Raw genomic sequence first — 12,044 nt, 5'->3', positions numbered from 1 at the left:
CTAAATATTTTGTCTATTCCTCACAGTAACGAAGAGTCCACAAGAATTTTCAGAATAGTTAAAAAGAATAGAACTCAATTTTGTTCAATGTTGTCTAATGATAGTGTGGAGAACTTACTTTTGGTAAAATGGAATTTTTCAGGAAACTGCTTTGAGCAATCTTTTGGCGATAAATTTTTGAAAAAAGCCAAATCGGATACACTTTCTAGGATTAAAAAAATGATGATTTGTATCTGATAGAACATTTTGCTTACAGAAACTTAATGAAGAACTTTAATTCCTTTAACTATTTTTCAGATGATCAGATGTCGCCTTAAGCGTCTTTAATAAACGCACTTATATCATTTTTTTAATTGTAACAATAGCGAAGCGAACTGCGCAGTACTCTCCAGTCAGCCATTATATATACAACGTTTCGTTCTACGCACTACCAAAGGTAGGCGATTATGTATTATATATTTTAGCTCATAATGTTTTTCATATTCAAATATATTCATCACACTGTATATAATCATTGCTTTCATTAAATATATGGATCGAACTTGCGCGTGGTTATTAAAAATAACAGTATCTAAAGCATGAATAATAGGTACTCAAAATTTTTAATTCTTTTTCCCCCCTCTTCCTGATTCAAAGCTCCTGTTTTGTATTTTTTCCCTTTTTCTTTTTTCCTCTGAAGGTTGGCAAGTATGCTACAAAGCATTATCTCATTTCTAGAGGGTTCTAATTATGCTTTTTAAAACAAATTTAAAAGGAAGTAAATAAATTTTTGACACTCTAACCAGGAAAATATTCAATTCATTAACAAAGAATCCTACTTCGCTTCGCAGAAATTCACTTATGCAGTAATGTGGAACTGATTAATTGTAATATATGAGGGTTGACTGCAAATATAATTTTTAAAATTAGCTTACTGGCACGTTTTATCTGTCAGCTTCAGTTAAATTTATTAATATATATCACAAATATCACTGTAAGGATTGGCTGAAGACCGAGCAGCATGGCAGCATGCCGTGAGCGTTTCTTGAGAATTAGAATACCTATTTTTTTCATTCTTTTCTGTGATGGGTATTAAGAAAAGGAAAGCAAATGTGACGGACATTGTTAAAAAGAATACGAAGCATCTCAAAGATGAGAAAATGTATGAATCCAGTGTAAATATTATTGAAAAAGCCAAGTTTGCATTGAAAATGGGTTGCGATAAAATCAAGATAATTATTTCAGGTATTGTTGACGAAATTCTTTCACATAAAACTAAAGAGTTAAACGAAGAATTAGATCAAAGAAATGTTGAAGAAGATGAATTCAAATTAACTAGCAAAAATAACTTAATTATCACGACTTCAAGCATTGCAACAATCAGCAAAGTCGCTAAAATAAAAACCTTAGTTAATACTGATGTTAGTATAAGATTAATTGATAAAACAATTACTAGGAAATGTGTGGTTAAAAATATTGACACAGATATTTCTTTAGAATACATAGCCAAGGCATTGAAGAACAAGTAAATGCGTGTCTCACAAATCATTAGGTATAATAAAAAGGGAACAGAAGATCCCATCCCGTTTTTTCTGATCAAAAGAGTTAGAAAACCAAAAAGAAAATTGTAAAAATTGGAAGACTCATTTTCAAAACTCACTCATACATTGAAAAACCGAAAATCTGTTAGAACTGGTTAAGTATTGCTCGCCAAAAAAATAATTGCAAAAGCAAAACAAAATGTAAAGTATGAGACGGAGTGTATGAGATTTGCAACAAAATACGCCCAAGTGTATTAGATGAGGTGAAAGTCATCTCTCAACTGATAAGGATTATTTAATTTACAAATTATAAGTGAATCGATCACTTCAGAAAGGGAATAAGACCAATGGATTTCTGTAGGACTTATGCCCTTTCTGAAATAATCAATTCAAGTGCAAAAGAAATCAGCACACACAAAAAACACTGCTTGAAGAAAATAAATCATGGGCCAGTGTTAAGCAAACTACCCTTTCCCCAAAAGAAGCAGCTGATAATGACAATAGCATAATTAATAATATAAATGACCTTAAAGTTAAACTTTCGATTAAAGATAAGCAAATTCAAAACTTGAAAGCCGAAATTGAGAATCTAAAGACTTAGATTATAAATAGAGCCCAATCTTGTTCACAACACTGTGACTGCTGTACTTTCGACAATCTAGGAATCGAAAAACTGAATATTGAAATTTTTCAATTGAAGAATCCTGCTGACATTAATTTTTCAATGAAAGTAATAGTCCTGCTAATTATTGCTATCTCAGCAGGATCTCACGACTCTTTAAAATATATTACTGACACTTAAGAGAGTTTTCTTTTTTTTTTTTTTTTTCATTATGTCTAATTTCATTCTTGAACAGAACTTATGGGTATTTTTGCTAATTTACACTTTCTCAAATTTTTAACTTCATGGATATCACCCGTTATTATTTGTTAACAAGAAACTTGGGTCTCAGTTTCAAAACTTCTTTCTTTAAAAGGATATGTGAGATATTAAAAAAAATGTCCATTTCCTCACAAAGGACGGTGTATTTGCTCCTACATTAAGGAGAACATTCCCTCCTAGAGTAATACATAGTGATCTTCCTGGCTTTGAATCTTTAATTACCCATATTCATACAGGGTTCATACACTTTTGGTTAAAAAAAGTTCCCTGACTTTTCCAGGTTTTCCAGGTTGTTTTTTAGAAAATTCCAGGTTACTCGCTTCATTAAAAATTTAAGTTTAAATAGTAATATTTTCAAAATAATTAAAATTGTTTAAAGTAGCAATGCAGAAGAACTGAAACTTCTCCCCTTAGATTAAAAAAAAAAAAAAAACTTGGATTTTTTTTCCTTTGTTTTCTCTGTCAAAATTTTAAGTTTTTTTTAAACATTTTGTTCAAAATTGTTTTAATTTGTTTACTATTTGTTGAAAACAGAGTACTTTCAACTTATTTTAGCGTTTTTTTTTTTTGATGTCACGCGTAATATTATAGCGTTTTGCCGTAGTCCTGCAGCAACCTTTTAGCATCCGCTTTTGGTTTACAATACTTTTTATTTTCTTATAAGTAGGTTACACAAAACATATTGAGCAAAATGCAAAGCTAAATTTTAGTATAAATATAGTTAACTTGTTGCATCAATTGGCATACCATGTAATGCATAGTAACAAAAATCAACATCCGCCGATCATAGTCCAATGCCAATAATCTTTTTTTTTTTTTCACATATTAAAGGACGCTTACATTAAAATTTCAAATTTTCTTTTCCAGAAAGTATTAGTTAATTTTCAAAAATTCACAACTTTTTGCACATTTTAATGTTATTTTCAATGTTACTCATTGATATAAACATCCAATTCTGTTTCTGGAAGTTTAAGTCTACTTCCATTGTGCAAACGATCAAATATGGCGACAAAGTGAAAAATTTAAAATAAGTAGATTTTTGGATTTGTAGTATAAAAGTAGTAATAAATAATTAATAATCCTTAAAAGGATACAATAAAAGCAAAATAGTCAGTATTTAGCACATAAGAGTCTAAATCAATTAAAACAAAAAAATGTTATAAAGATTAAATTTGGCATTTTTCCAGAAAATAATTACAAATTATCCGGAAAAAAAGGCACAATTTGTGTTGTTTTCAATAGTTTGCATTGCAATTAACATCCAATGCCGTTTTCGGGAACTTAGGCATTTAAAAAGTCTTGTGTACTTCCATCTTGGGAATGACCAAATATGGCGGGTATGCCCAAAAATAAGAAATAACTTTTTTAATTTGTCGCATGAAGACGATTAAAAAATAATTAATCTTCATGAAACTACAATTCATTGAAAAGTTTTTATCACATTTGCGTCCGAGGCAGTGAGGATAAGATTAAGTTTTAAGAACAAAATTTTTCATTTCTCAAGAAAATTATTTTAAATAACAATAGAAAAACAATTTGTAGACCATTTTTTGTTATTTTCATCAGTTTTCAATTAAAGAAAACATCCAATTCTGCTTTGTTTTTAGAAACTTAGGCATTTTAGGATTGTATCTACATCCATCTTGTGAATGACCAAAGATGGCGACTACGTTTCACACGTAGATGAAATGATTTTCCGATCAAAAAAAAAAACTATTTTCCCCGATCGACCTTCCCATCTACAGGTTGTGCTTCCGAAGCAGTAAATTGTCTTCTCTCCTTTTGAGTTTGTGCATAATTGCTGTTCACCTGATTTTTTTCCCCTTGGGAACTACTGAGAGCCAAAAATGGCGGCTGCTGAAGATTTTTTGGGTCGCCACTTTTTTCATTGCTTTAAAATTGTTACAATTTTTTTAAAATACATCGATAAAAATGAAGATTAGATCTCATAAAACCAAATTCCCTGGGAAAAAATTGGGAAAAGAAAAATTTTTAGGACACATTTGGAAAATTCCCTGACATTTTTGACTATGTCATTTTCCATGATAATTCCAAGTTTTCCCGGAGCGTACGAACCCTGAACCGAATAGAATGTTGTGGCAACCCATCTAAAACTTAAGACAGTAGAAAGAAATGCGTTCCCCTCACTGACTCCATGCAAGAAAAACTTCGCTCTTTTGGCGCATTTTTCGTTGTGAAAAAAAAAACGTTCATTTCTCGATCGCAGTTTTTAAGTGCCAGCGTCGGTTTAGATAAAAATTTACAATTTTTTTCGTGAAATCACAATAAAAACGAAGACTAGATCTCATGGTACTTAATTCCTTGAGAAAAAAAATGGAAAAAAATTTTTGGAGGACAAAATTTGAAAACTCCCTGACTTTTCCCTGACATTTTTGACAGTGTCATTTTCCCTGACAATTCCCGGTTTTCCCGGAATTCCCGGAGCGTACGAACCCTGTCATATTGATAATCTGCACTTAGATATTATTAATTGCTGTAGACCACATGGCATTTTTGGTTTTGAAATGATCGAGGTATTAAACATGTCAAATGTATTGAACCTTTCTCTCACTGGGGACTTTAATGCTAGATATAGGACTTTTAGAGACAGACTTACTAGTTCAAGTGGGACCAAATTATCTAATTAGATCTGTAGTTTAAACTTGATACTAATTAGTGATGCAATTCCAACCAGAGTCAACCACGGTTTGGATGATGGAAAGTTGGATTTAGCAATTGTTTATGATTCCATTGCTACAAAATTCTTATGGTCAAAAATTGAAGAAAAGGGTGCTAGTGATCATTACCAAACTTTAATTAAAGGTAATTTAGAGCTTAAAAAATCTTCTAACATAAAAATAAGTTATGTGGAATGGGATTCTGTATCACGAAACCTATTTTCAAAGTTTGATGAGCAGGGCTCCAGAATCGAGAGTAATCACTTTAAGGATCCTGGTTTTAATTCGAATCTGGACTTCGCTTTAAACTATCTCAATAATAATATTAAAAATGTCATATCTGCATCGACCAAAACCATTCACTATCAACCTAATTATAATAACCGATGGTGGGACCTTCAATGTGCCAGAAAGACAAAAAGAGAGGGATGATTGCTGGAAACTGCCAAAAAGGTCTCAAAAAAGGGTAAATTGGATAAAATGTAAAAAGCATCAGCTATTTTTAAAAAATTAGTTAAAAAAACTCAAAGAGGCTAAAAGAGACGGAAGAAAATGAATTACAGAATTAACAACCCCCCAAAATTATTTTAAACTCTGAATAACATTAAATATTTAATGTACCAGAGGATTTGATCAACGCAATTTGATTATCAAAAATGGGGAAAGAAAAGTAATGAACTGTAATGAACAAGCAAACATCTTAAAGAATTATTTTTTAATGTGATTTAAACAAAGAAAATAGCAAATTAAAAGTTCAGCAATTGCTTATGATAAAAAAATTTCACTTTAGAGATGTTTTAAAAATTTGCTAATAAAATTAATTGATCACAAAGAAATTAATACAGAGAAGAGAAAGCACTACAATTACAAAAGGCTTAGAATAACATTTAAAATTGTACAGTCGACTGCCGCTGCAACGCGATCCGACTTACGCGAAATGGCTATAACGTGATTTTTTTCCCCGGTAAAGAATTTCATTCCTAACGTGAATTCTTCACACGCAACATGAAATTTTTTTGAAGGGAATAGCGGTTTTTTCATGAATGGACCTTCATCCCTTTGGCATTGCTGAGGGCGGAAGCTCACACACCGTACTAGTCTGAACATCGCTTATACAAATAACTACTCCTCATTTTCCATTTCTTTTCTTTTTAAATTCTATGTGGGAAAGATGATGAAATATAATGACACCTAAGAGCGCTGTTTCATTTAAAGTTTGTGGAGATAGAAGAAAAAAAGAGAAAGTTTCAACAACTATAGTGCATTTGTTTTTCTTACTACATAATGTACGTACCGTAGTGGTTTATTTTACGTCTTCCTTTCCCATTGATCATTGATTTTTGCATCGTAGCAGTTTTTTATGTTAAATAAAACGTTTTTTTTTTAAAAATACAATAAATAAAAATTCAATTTTTTTTTTTTTTTTGGTTTAAGAAACAGTAATGTATAGTTAAAAAATGGTTTTTAACAGTTTGAGGTGGTGTTTACAAGTGTCTTTAATCGTATGGGTATGTTTATAAAAGTTTTTACACATACCCTTTTCCACAACGCGAAATTTCAACTTACGCGAAGGTCTTGGAACGCATCCCTCGCGTAAGTCAGGACTCGACTGTAGTTAGATAAGCCTAATATTGAAAATATATTTTGTGAAAATCTTTGAAACTGTCCCTAAAACATCACCATCTCAGTGATTGTTTAACAACATGCATACCTTCAAGCATTATTTTCTATCGACATTTCTGCAATTCTAAATAAAATTTATAAACTTGTGTTTGAAACATACCTGCCAATTATTGTCTGTCCAGGAATTATACTTTGTTCACATAGGTCAAATTCATAAATTTTGCTTTTGTTGCTTTGACCTTTTTGCTTATCAGAAAAAACAGAGAGCAGTTTATTATTCTTGATCCAAGTCCAGTGGCATAAGACAGGACAATGAATGTCAGATTTTTCCAAGCATATTCTGTAAGGAAAGAAAAATTTATTGACCTTATACAAACTGAAGATTAGTTATAAAAATTAATTTAAGATATTAGTATATATATTTTACTATTTATAAAATAATGCTTTTACTTTTAATGCCACCTTTGATGGGACAATAGAGTAGAGCTGCAGTGATGCAAGCTTTGACTAACTTAATTCCAGATTAAATGAGGTACATTAGTTCTTGAAAAAACAAAATGGTAAGTAAAAAAATTGTTGTGGTCTTCTTCTAAAAAATGTTTTAATTTGAACACCTACTCTAAGTATGCATATCTGTACATTGTATAATCAGTGGCATAATAACAGATTTCTCAGTAGGGGTGTCTAGACTATTTTTTAAAAAAAAGAAGAAAAAGAAATAATACTTGAAAAGTAAATAAAAGCAGTTTTAATTTTATAGTTAATTTTACACATACAGCCACGCATGCTTGAAATTGATTAGATGATGAAAAAATCTTTTAAATGAGAAGATAATAATTTTTATTTTCATCATGGGGGTTTCATTTTCAGCTTCAATGAAGGGGTGCGGAGCCGGGAACCACCATTTTTCTTACGCCACTGCATACAATTCCATAATTGTATGAATTTACATCATTTGTACTTCCTGTACAGTAAATGCCTTTTTTCACATCTTTGACAACATTTTTATTTTTTACCCAATTTACCCAGGTTTCCCTTTCTATTTGAACGTAGTCCTTGTTATCTAAGTTTTTGATTATGCGAGGTACCCTTGATTACCACAGATAGTTAAAGACATGGTATAATATCATATGCGACTTCACAAAAAAGCAACGTATCTTGCCCTTTAATTGAAACCACGAGCAGATCCAGAAATATTTCAAGGAGGGAGAAATTGATTTTTTTGTTTATCTCTTACTACGTATCTGATCCTGAAAGTACTATTTTTCCTTTTCGATTACCAGAAGTATTAAAAAATTATTTTAGAGCTTCAACTTCATAATTATTCTAATGTCGAACATTCCCTAAAGCATCAGCAAAAGTCGTCAAAAATTTCGTTTTTCAGAACTTCAATTTATAAAAAATGTCGGAGGAAAGATCCTATACTTCGTCCCTTCCCCTGTCATCGTCAAAGATGGCCTACACTTGCATTTTTAGGGCTTCCATTCCGAAACATTGCCGGTGCAAGGTCCCTCAAGGGAAGGCTGATCGTCCTCATCGCCACTCCCTTGATCGAAACAAATTATCAGAGACTGGTTATAAAAATAGATTTAAAAACAGAGTCAATAGAATTATATGAGTCATAAAATAGATGGTTGAAACAAATATCAATAAGTAATATATATAGTTTCATTGAGAAGTTTGAAAAATCTTTCTTCCAAACATTACTGCTCTTTATCCTTCTAGAGTAATGTGGACTTTTTGTAAAACCATAATTGGCTACCTAATCTGCCAAGTGTGTGACATTCAGGGTTCATACTCAATTTGGATAAAAAATTTCCATGACTTTTTCAAAAATTTTTCGTGATTTCATAAAAGTTTTCATGACCTTGTTACACGAAGAGAATAGTACTATTTAATTTCAAATTTGCCCATTTTCGGAAATGGGCTTTCGAAAAACTTTTACGTGAATGCCACTACCTCATTGGAGGACTCTTACTTGAGACTGAAAAAATATCAGTGCACACTGCAGAAATAATAAATTATTCTTGTCTTTATCATACCAATTCAAGTTAAGTGAAAATATAGTGAATGCAATACACTAATGTTTAAATGCCTAACAAATATTTAATAAATAGGGCAGAATAGTAATGAATGGGACAAAAGTTGAATGAGTCATTTCTAAATTTCCAATAATAAATTAACTTCATAAAAACATTGCCCTTTGGTCTCAATAGTGCATTCTAATCACCAATGTAACTTGACCGTACATTCGTTCATTAAAGTAAAGCCACGTTTTTCAGTAAATTCATTTTTCTAAATCAGATATTTCAGCTGGCCACAAGGATCAGTTTTGCAAGCTGTATGTAAGCCCAACTGTTTTAGAGCATTAGAATCCCCCTATTTCTATTGCCTCGCTAAAGTCTCCATCTTCTAAAGCCTTCAACATATTGAGATAAACCCTGATAAATTTAACAATGAATTTTTTACAAGCAGTTGAAACAAACTCGGATGCATTTGAATTACACTTTTGAGGGGGCGTGGCAAAACTCGAGAACGTACATGTCCACTACTACAGAATATAAAATATAAGAAGTGCAAAAAATAATGGTAAATTCAAAATTAGTGATGCCCCAGTAGTAAAATTACAAAAAAAGGCAAGCGGCTGTTAGAGAAGCGGATGAAATTGGATTCCAAAACTCGGATTTGTTTTTGAGATCGTTCAATTTACATGCAATATTACTAAATCACTCAATATGTCTAGCACTCTCTTAACTATTGTTACTTTTTTACTGTCCCAGACATTTTTCATGACTTTAAAATAAATTTACATAACTTTAAATGAAAATAATAATTTTCCATGACTTTTCCAGGTCCGAAATTTGTTTATTTTTTTCCATGACTTTCCAGATTTCAATGACCCATATGAACCCTGGACATAATCATTCACTCTGAGACCATACTCCGTAGCATTGTGTTTGTGTGTCATGTGTGTCTTGTCAGTGTCTCCTGTTAAATAAGCATTATGTCAATTGAAATCACAGTCCCAGCACTTAACTTTGATTTACTTTCAGACCTACTAAGTTGAGTCAAGTTTTTTTCGTATTTTCACCTACAAAAGAAACGCACAACGAGCCCCAGTTGGTGGAGGTGTCGATTGATGGTACTTTGGGAAAGACCAAGTTCTGTTGATAATGCCCGGGTACTATAACCGGGCTAGTGTAGGATAGCTTCCAGTAAAACTTCGTTAACGACAACAGATGACCGTCCCCTCATCAAGGGTCATATCACCTTCCTTGAAACGTTTAAAACAATTTTGAGCAGTGCACTCATTCACAGAACCTGGACCCTCAACATCATTAATTTCTTTTCCTGCTGAGTTAAGACCTTTTTTTTCCAGAGGAAACGCAAAATAACACGAATTGCTAGCTTATCATCCGGTATTTAAGAGATTGCAATGTCTACACAGATACGAGAAATCACAGCAACTGATAAGGATTATCAAGGTCAAACTCCGATCTACCATTTTAGATCAGCTGCGCAGGAACTGTCATTTGCATATGTTACATTCAGGGCTGCCAATCCAGGACAGGGAAAATACGAAGAAACTTTTGACTCAACCTGGTACATTCTAAAATACAACTGACATTTTAAGTGATCCAAATCAAAAATATACAAGCATTGTTTGAGGATAGATTTTAAAACCATTACAATCGAATCACAATTTCATGAATGAGTTTTTTTTTTATTACACTTTTGACATGTAACCTGTAAAGCAGCATTTCTATTTGATGTATGATATTTAAAGAAAAATATTTATTAATAAATGTCAAAAAGTTTCAATACCATTTTGAAACATTATTTCACATTTTTAGTACTTAGTCATCAATCGAATAAGCATAAAACTTTTTAGTGCAATTTAACGATATCACTTTTATAATACGTTGAAGAAGGATATCTCTATAAGTATTATGAAAACTTATTTTGTGATCTAACAGAGTCTAAGATAAGCTGCTCCCATAGACTAATAATAAGAGTAGACCGAGCTTTCTCATTCTTGCTGATGAAGAAAATTGGTTCATAGATGTATCATGTGACTAGTGGAAGGGCTTGGCGAAGACTTTGGCAGCATGGTTGCTAGATGGCAGCATTATCTACAGTTTGGCACTCGGCATGTATTTTAAGACAATGTGTTTTCATTAAAAAAAACTTCCAGGTGCAGAGATTGAACTGTTTTTCTTTTAGTTATGCATTATTTTGACATTAGTAATAGTTTTGATCAGTTTTCGGTAACTTTTATTTCATTTAGAGCTGTCAGCGTTGGCGTGAACGAAATGGCGTAAACGTTTTGGGTTAACGCAAAAATGTACTAATCGGTATCTTAAATTGAAACTGTAGGTAAAAATCTTACCGTTTGCTGATTCTTCTTGGTCGCTTGCATCTTTTATTGCTTAGAGAGTTATTGAAATTGACTAAAGAAAATGCACAATACTATCTAAACGAAAAACTCACTATATTAACAAAATATTTACAACTTAGAATAACAAATTTACAAATCGGACTCCATAAAAGATCATTCTTCCGTGTTCCATCAATTCTATTTATTTTATTTCGCGCTGGCGTTGATCGTCTGCTACGATTAACGCCCGCTGTTGCTAGGATATCCACCAGTCACATGGTTTGGTTTATGAGCAGCAAAAGGGTTGCCATAGCTCGGTCTACTCTTATTATTAGTCTATGGCTGCTCCTGAACTCAAACTGATTAAGCTTTAGAGAAAGTGACTAATTTCAAATTACTCAAAGCTTTGTAAAAAAAAAACTTTTTACACAGAAAAAAGAAAATGCTAAAATGAGGCAACTACTAAATCAGTACTTTCTATTATATCAATGATAATTCAATGAATGAAGCAGTTTTAACAAAATAATAATAACAATAATTTTTTAGTCACTTCTCATATGTTATTACAATTTCAAAACAGCACATATGCTACATTTGTCTATCTTAAAAAGCATACCTATAAAATCTACAAACTGAATAAGGTTTCACTTTGGACAAAAAACCATTGCCACCAGCAGCTACCAACTTCAATTTGCACCCTTCTGGCAAACTTTCAATCTCAGCTGCAGAATCTAAAAATGCATTTATTAGTCACAAAGAATAAATAAATGAAACAAATATGTTTATTCAGCATAATTTTATTGAGATGGCCATTACATCAAGCACACTAAAAATTCTATACAGTTCAAATGAAAAGTATTGAAGAATCTTAGATCTTACTACATGTTAATTCGTGGTAATAACCTTGGTTTGGGTAATCTCTTTTTTTTAAAGGCAAAATACATCTCCAACAAATCACCACT

At 31.8% G+C, this 12,044-nt stretch overlaps 1 protein-coding gene across 1 annotated transcript in view; it reads right to left on the bottom strand.

Moving 5' to 3' along the window:
* LOC129229817 (putative elongator complex protein 1) overlaps positions 1 to 12,044 on the bottom strand; it is a 128,172-nt gene that overhangs the window by 88,155 nt on the left and 27,973 nt on the right. Inside the window, exons 13-14 of the mRNA XM_054864192.1 lie at positions 11,699 to 11,813; positions 6,865 to 7,044 (exon numbers count right to left, since the gene is read on the bottom strand). Of these exons, the coding sequence (XP_054720167.1) occupies positions 6,865 to 7,044; positions 11,699 to 11,813 (295 nt within the window). The remainder of the gene's footprint in view (positions 1 to 6,864; positions 7,045 to 11,698; positions 11,814 to 12,044) is intronic.

The sequence above is a fragment of the Uloborus diversus genome, chromosome 9, assembly GCF_026930045.1.
Source record: "Uloborus diversus isolate 005 chromosome 9, Udiv.v.3.1, whole genome shotgun sequence".
NCBI lineage: Eukaryota > Metazoa > Arthropoda > Arachnida > Araneae > Uloboridae > Uloborus > Uloborus diversus.
This window is presented reverse-complemented; position numbering and strand designations above follow the sequence as displayed.